Source organism: Aotus nancymaae, unplaced genomic scaffold, assembly GCF_030222135.1.
Source record: "Aotus nancymaae isolate 86718 unplaced genomic scaffold, 86718_ANA_hifiasm-v0.15.2.pri h1tg000007l, whole genome shotgun sequence".
NCBI lineage: Eukaryota > Metazoa > Chordata > Mammalia > Primates > Aotidae > Aotus > Aotus nancymaae.
Window position 1 is genome coordinate 10851053 of NW_026988418.1, and position 7591 is coordinate 10858643.

Below are 7591 nucleotides of genomic sequence, written 5' to 3' on the forward strand. Positions count from 1 at the left end.
AGGTGGGGGGCGTCCAGTCCTCAGGGCGACTGGGGCCGGGGAGAGGGGAGGAAGAAATTAAGCGGATTCCCAGACTATGAACAGACAGGCATCCAGACAAATGCCGTTTCCACAGAGACTCACCGAGAGTGAGAGACAGTCACAGAGACTGAGACAAACGGATGCCGAGACCGAGAGGGTCGTAGAACAGGCAAACTCCGAGCGGCAGATCGGCCCGCTCCCCGGGAACGCGGCCACAGCGGCCGGCGCCCTCCCCGGCCTCCCCGCGCGGAGAGGGGTGGCGAGCCCGACCGTGGAGGGAGGAGAGGGCGCCGCCGCAATCTCACCTCTCCCAGGCCCGAGGCAAGTTAGCTCCTCGCGATCACTCGAATGAGTCTCCCCTCGGGCCGGAAGCCCTGCGGGCTCGGGTGGGCCCCGGCGGGCCGCACAGGGGCGGCGTGGGTCCCGGCGTCTCAGAATCGCGCTCCCACTGCGCTTCGGCCCGGGTGGCTCAGGCGCCGCCTTGAGGAGAGGACGCTTGTGGACCGCCGCCACTTCCCTGGCTGCGGCTGGCGCCCGCGCGGGCCTTAACATCCAGGGTCTGAGCGCTCTGGAGCCGGCAGCTCCAGGGAGCGCACGGTGAGGGAGCGGCGGCAAAGACGAGGGCCCGCCTCCGGCCACTCGAGCACAGCTCCCGCGGCGGCGGCGGTTTGTTCCCGCCAGGCCCCTCAGCCGAGGCGCTACGCCCGCCCCTGCAGCCTCGTCCCACCCCGCCCAGGGAGCTCCGCCCTAGCCCGCGGCTCTTCCGCCTTAGGCAGCCGCTAGGCGGGAGGGACAATCCCCCACCCCCAACTGCCACCCCGAGGGGACTAGGGGCCGAGGCCCGCCCAGGTAAGGGAAGGCCTCAGCTCCTTCCGCTGCGCTCTGGCGGCGGGTCCCGGCTCGGGCTCCCGGGGTAGTGGCGGGGGCCACCGGCGGGGTGTGCCCTGGAAGGTGAGCGCGGCCGAGCTGGGCCGCCAGGGGGCGCTGCGGAGCCAGGGGTACCCCTCCCTGCCCGCCTCAGTCCCCCGCCCCCTCCCCGCCCGCGCGCAAAACACACTCGCCCTAGAGGCAGCGCGGCCGAGCCGGAGCCGCTGCCCGAGCGGTGCCGGAGAGTGGCGGCGGCGGCGGCAGCGGCACCATGACCCTGGGCAGCTGCTGCTGCGAGATCATGTCCTCCGAGAGCTCCCCGGCCGCGCTGTCCGAGGCCGACGCAGACATAGACGTGGTGGGCGGCGGCAGCGGCGGGGGGGAACTCCCAGCCCGCTCCGGGCCCCGCGCCCCCCGGGACGTGCTCCCCCACGGCCACGAGCCTCCCCCGGAGGAAGCCGAGGCAGATGTAGCCGAGGACGAGGAGGAGTCGGGTGGCTGCTCGGACGGCGAGCCCCGTGCTCTGGCGCCTCGGGGGGCGGCGGCCGCAGCGGGGAGCCCAGGGCCAGGCGCGGCGGCGGCCCGCAGTGCAGCGGGGCCCGGGCCGGGACCGCCGTCGGGGGGCGCGGCGACGCGGAGCCCGCTGGTGAAGCCGCCCTACTCGTACATCGCGCTCATCACCATGGCCATTCTGCAGAGCCCCAAGAAGCGGCTGACGCTGAGCGAGATCTGCGAGTTCATCAGCGGCCGCTTCCCCTACTACCGGGAGAAGTTCCCCGCCTGGCAGAACAGCATCCGCCACAACCTCTCGCTCAACGACTGCTTCGTCAAGATCCCCCGCGAGCCCGGCAACCCCGGCAAGGGCAACTACTGGACGCTGGACCCGGAGTCGGCCGACATGTTCGACAACGGCAGCTTCCTGCGGCGCCGCAAGCGCTTCAAGCGGCAGCCCCTGCCGCCGCCGCACCCACACCCGCACCCTCACCCGGAGCTGCTGCTGCGTGGCGGGGCCGCGGCGGCGGGGGACCCGGGCGCCTTCCTGCCCGGCTTCGCTGCCTATGGCGCCTACGGCTATGGCTACGGGCTGGCTCTCCCGGCCTACGGCGCACCCCCGCCAGGGCCGGCCCCGCATCCGCACCCGCACCCGCACGCCTTCGCCTTCGCCGCGGCAGCCGCCGCCGCTCCTTGCCAGCTCTCGGTTCCCCCAGGCCGCGCCGCCGCGCCTCCACCCGGACCTCCGACGGCCTCGGTGTTTGCGGGCGCGGCATCGGCCCCAGCTCCTGCGCCCGCCTCAGGCTCGGGCCCGGGCCCTGCCGGCCTGCCCGCCTTCCTGGGCGCGGAGCTGGGCTGCGCCAAAGCCTTCTACCCCGCGTCCCTGAGCCCTCCCGCAGCTGGCACCGCGGCGGGTCTGTCCACCGCACTTCTGCGCCAGGGCCTCAAGACAGACGCGGGCGGTGGTGCGGGCGGCGGGGGCGCCGGGGCAGGGCAGAGGCCTTCCTTCTCTATAGACCACATCATGGGCCACAGTGGCGGCGGGGCAGCACCCCCGGGCACCGGCGAGGGCTCTCCGGGACCGCCATTCGCCGCAGCCGCGGGTCCTGGGGGCCAAGCCCAGGTCTTGGCCATGCTGACTGCTCCGGCCCTGGCTCCCGTAGCTGGCCACATTCGCCTCTCGCATCCCGGGGACGCGCTCCTGTCTTCAGGGTCCCCGTTTGCTAGCAAAGTCGCCGGCCTCAGTGGCTGCCACTTCTGACCGCAGCAGGCCCAGGGTCTGTTAGGTCCGCACTCCTCAGCCTCTCCCGGGAGCTCTTGCGGTCCCAGCGGAACTCAGGGAGTCTATTTATGAAGTCTCCAGAAGTTGGACCGGCACGCGTGACTCGGCACTTCATGCTCCACGCACAGAATCTCTCAGATAGTTGGGATTAAGCGGGCTCTGTTGCTCAGGGCGACAGGCCCGGGGCTACGCGAAGTCGCAGCCAAAATCCTTTACCTTTTGAGAAATAAAAGCTGGTGGGGGAGGGCTTCGTTTTTTCCCTGCCTCTCGGCGAAATCATTCTCGGAGAGATGCCTGGCCAGGCCCCACGGATCTGCCAGAATCACCAACAGAGGGTCTCCCTTTCTGCCTCTCCCCCTTCACTTCATCCCCAACGTTGAGACCCTGCTTGTCCAACATTATAATTTAAAGATCTCTATTATCTGCTTTGTGCTTAAAAGAAAAATTCAACCTTTTTTTTTTTTTTTTTTTTGCTGTTCTCCAAGGAAGTTCATTTCCTCTGAAGCCTAAACCAGTGTCTACGCAGGCGGAGCTGAATGGAGAGGTGAAGCGGGGGTCTTTATATTCCCTGCAGAAACCCTGGATCCCACTCCACTGAGGAAAATCCTTTCTCTTTTGTGTTTGGGAGTTTTTAAAGGAATTTCTTTCCCGTGGCTGGCTGGGTCCAGCCATCCCGGGCCAGCAGCCCTGTCAGTGTTCCACCCTGTCCCAGGCCCTGTGATATTTATTGTGGCAAAAGGCAATGAGGTTGGGTGGAAGAGAGGGGTCTGGGCCCGGGACTGGAGAGGCGGGGGTGGAGTGGGCAGGGCACACTCTGTGGCAGGGGGTCCTGTAATTTTGTGTAAATATCTGTACAGCGGGCTGCTCTCAGCGTTCTCTGTCCACTGGGTGTGCATTGATTTAGACTTCTCCACTGTGGGGAAACTCTGTGAAATCGTCTGATGGTCTGTGTGGAAGAAAAGAAAAATCTGTCTACCCCCTATTCTCCGTTGGTGTCAATTGAATAAATGTATGTGAACTTCAGCAGTCACCAGCTCTCTCTGCTTGCCTGGACTCCCTTGCCCCGCTGGGGCTCTCCCAGAAGACTCTTAGTTCCCCAGCAGAGGGGGAGTGAGGAAAGGCCCCTGGGCAGCCGAAGCAGGCAGAGGAGGGCTAGAGCCTGTGGGATGCAAGGGACACTTTGGTCTTGGCCTTCAGCTGTTAATGAGGCCAGATCTCTGGGAAGCCTGTGGCCCCTCCAGCACTTTCATTTTCGTTCTAGTCTTTAGAAGGTTTTTGCCTGGAGTTTTGCCTGGGGTGGTGTTTCAAATGCACCTGAGGATTCTCATGTCCTTCTAGTTTGGACATTAGCACAGCCTGGGCAGATCTGGGTGCTAAGTGCTCGTGAACACTCTACCCACTAAGTACAGTTTAAGGTGAATATGTCTGGTGATGCATACTCCGTATGCCTGTTTCTGAGTGTGGGGCTTTTGTGGAACTTACGATACGTTTTTGTGTTTGGGTGGGCACAGCTCCTTGCTTTTTGTCTTAGTGTGTGTGTGAAATACATCTCAATATATGCATTTTTATTTCTATGTATGTTGGTGAATATGTCTTTGTGTGTGTGTTTGTGATTCTCCATCGCTGTCTTTCTGTCTCTGAGAGGAGAGAGAGGTTTCTCCCTGGTGGCTGTAGGGCCTTGTCTGGAATCCCCTCTCCCCCTGCCACCCCCAAGACATGTAACAGTGAAAGGCTTGAACTAGGGACTGTGAAACCTTTCTTTCCTCCAGCTAGAGCTGAGCACTATGAACTGAATGATAGAGTCAGTGGGTTTCACTCAAGGTAAAACTTCCCATTCCTTGAGCTGGACTCAGCTGGAAGCTACTGCCTGAGCGCAAATCCATTGGTCTGGTTGGAGTCTTCCATAAACCCACTGAGTCTCTCAGCTGTCTGCTTGTGCCCAGGACTCCCAGTGGCCAGACTTGTCAGGGTGTTGAGTGAGAGGTGATGCTTTGGGTGAAGCAAAGATGATTGCTTAGCTCTTTTCTCTGCATATTCTAGTGAGATTATAGGAGAGGAGAAACAGAGGTGCAGGAAGAGGCAGTGTAGTCTTCACAGAAAACAGACACATGTTGAGGGCAAGGGTTGGGAGATGAAGTGACAGACCGAGAAGGAAGAAGACAGGGTCAGAGACCCAGATGCAGAGAGCTTGAGCGGGGTGAGCGACACAGGCCTCTTCAGATAGGATCCCTGCTTCTGGCAATAGTAGGAAAGAAGGAGGAGGTGGAAAACTGAGATTACTATAAGAAGAGTGTCAAAATCAGAATTAGGGTGGGAAGAACACACCAGAGCTGGGAAGGGTTGTTTGGGATTCCCAAGTGTCTCACGGCTTTCACCAATGGAGGAAGGACGAGGCTCAAGGTGCATATAGTACATGCAGTCCCTCTGCCAGAGGCAAGCACCCCTCTCCTTGTTGAGAGACTGTGGGAGTGGAGGGAGGTCGAATGCAGTGGGCCACCTTCCCACCATTTTATCAAATGGTCCAGGTGAAGTAAGGTTAGGTTCAATGGTATAAAGGGAGAAACGTCTGCTGATGCTGGGATGATGGTCTCTGGCTGGTTTCTCCGTTTACTTCCATTTCTTTGATGTTGATTTCGTTTCTTTTCACTGGAGAAAGGGTGACTGTGACTGAAGAAACATGAATGCACACAAGTGAGCGTGTATGTGTGTGTGTGCACGTGCGCATGCACATGCACACTCAATAAAGCACTTTGTAGCTATGTGATCTCATTTACCATGAATATGTGACTCCTAGATATTAGATTGAAGCTTTACATAAAAGATTTATCAATTGTGTAAATATCTGTACTGCGGGTTCTTTAGAGGAGAAAATTAAGTCAGTTATGTCTGATGGTGGATAGTTAGATGAGATATTTCCACAACTGCTATTTATAGGAGACGCAGCAGACCCTTGTGTGTGTGTGTGTGTGTGTGTGTGTGTTACAGAATTTATCTGAGCATATTGCTTGGTGTCTATGTGTGTTGGAGGATCCATATCAGGAAAAGGTAGAAAAAAGAAGACTGAAGAATAAGAGTGAGATGTACCCTTATAGGGCTTCTTGGGATCTTGGAGCCCCAAACCCATGACTCAGGCCACAGTTTCTCAGTGGTCCAAGAAGGGTAGACCTGAGCAAGAGAAGATTGTGGTCTGAGGACTGGGAGTCAGAAGCCACTGATTCCCAACTGGTCTTGAAAAATACCCAGAAAGGGAAATGCTGCGGGAGTCCCAAGGCTCCAGATGCTGAAGGCAGAGAAGAAGGGAGGGTATTTAGAGTTCCCGGCTCCTTTCGGTTGTCTTTGTGGGGAACCTGTTAGGAGCTGGGAAGGACCCATTTGGGAGCTGGTCTTCAAGGCAAAGGATGAGGGAGTTTCAGGATTTCTATGATAGAATTCTCTTGGCTGTTTTTTTCTTTCTCCTGACTGGAAGGGCTTAATCAGTGACTCCCTCTCAACCTATGGGTGCATAGGGTGGGTGTTCAGTTTAAGAAGGCTCACTTAGGCCTCCTGGGAGGAGAAACAGGCTACCCCATCTGGAGCAACTCCTGTAGGTTCCCTCTGTGCTTGGGTGGAGGCAGCTGAGGTTCTGCTGCCCTGCAGGCCCCAACAATCGGTGACAATAATAAGAAAATATCCAGGGCATACCTTCATCTCTCGAAGGTGAGAAAAAAAAAGAAGGTAAGAAATCGGCCTGGGGTTCAGAGAGTGCTGCTGAGAGCGGGCAGTTTAAAGGGGAAGAAAATTGGAGAATTTCACTGGTCAATTTCACTTCATTTCGTTCAATTTCGTTCAATTTCATTCCTTTTCATCCAGCGCCCGGAGGCCCGAGGCCACAAGGAAGGGGAGGGGGTCTTTCCGGGCGAATTTCCCTCAGCTTGTAGATTTACTTTCTAGGGCTGTGAAGAACAACCTTGATTCTGAAACTTTGACATACGTTTCTCAGCTGCCGCTAAGAGCAGACATTTTGTTTTATTGAAAAGTATTTGGTTTGGGTGATCGAAGCACATCGGTGAGCCTCTCCGCACTTCTCTCTTGCAGCCCAATTAAAGCGGTTAATTCTTTTCACCGCTTATTCCTCCCCATCTTTCTTTCTTTCTCCTGGGGCTCCTTGGACCACCCAGGAGCCGGAGTTGAGGTGGGGGCGGACACTTCCCCTCCATATCCAATTTGTTCTCGCCACAGCGGGCGCGTCTTCGTGGTTACAAAGCGCTTTTCCCCTGATGACTTTTTTCCCCTTTTCAAAAACACTTCTTTCTCCCCGCTTCAACTAGCAACCCTCCCCAGGCCCACCCCTCCTCCCTCTCCGCTCCGGTTTATTTAAACTTCGCCTCCTCCAGCGCCGCCGCAGCGCGCACTTAATGAAGTTGAAGGCTCGGTGAGCCCGGGTGAAGAGGGTTTGGAATCTGTTGAAAGAGGCGTTTTGTGACACTGATTGGGGCGGGGGCGGGGGCAGTCGCGGACCAGACAATGACCGACCAGGCGGGTTTTCCTGCGCACAGGGTCAGGCTAATAAAGGCGCCGACGCTGTTTAAACGAGGGATCCTGCAAGAGAAAGGGAGAAAAGATTTTGAGTGTGGAGCGTGCCTCGTAAGATTTCTTGCTTAGGGGGAGTTGGGAGGAGGCAGCTCGCCTACAGTCTTTGCGGACCGAATTCGTAGTTTATTTCGAACCCTACGCATGACGCTATAAAGAGAAACTGGGCGAGTTTGGGTTTGCGCCTAACTTAATTCCGATAAGTGGTTCAAAAAGTTGTCTAGGCTGGGACCTGGGGAGGCATTCAGGAGGGCCAACCAGGACGATGACATCCAGCCCACATTTGTCTCTGGGGCTGGCGCTCTGAGGTTTCTGGAGAAACGCTGACAAAAAACTAAAGATGGGCAGTGGTCGGACAGG

The 7591-nt window shown here is 58.0% G+C and overlaps 1 protein-coding gene across 1 annotated transcript; it reads left to right on the top strand.

Moving 5' to 3' along the window:
• Nucleotides 1-1067: 1067 nt before the first annotated feature.
• Nucleotides 1068-3685, top strand: FOXD2 (forkhead box D2). The gene has a single exon (XM_021673307.2). The coding sequence runs from the start codon at nucleotides 1160-1162 to the stop codon at nucleotides 2639-2641; it is 1482 nt and encodes a 493-aa protein (XP_021528982.2). The 5' UTR covers nucleotides 1068-1159; the 3' UTR covers nucleotides 2642-3685.
• Nucleotides 3686-7591: the final 3906 nt, after the last annotated feature.

Bases quoted from the DNA above. Each gene is read 5' to 3' on its own strand.
- FOXD2 (XM_021673307.2), top strand. From the start codon at position 1,160: ATGACCCTGGGCAGCTGCTGCTGCGAGATCATGTCCTCCGAGAGCTCC.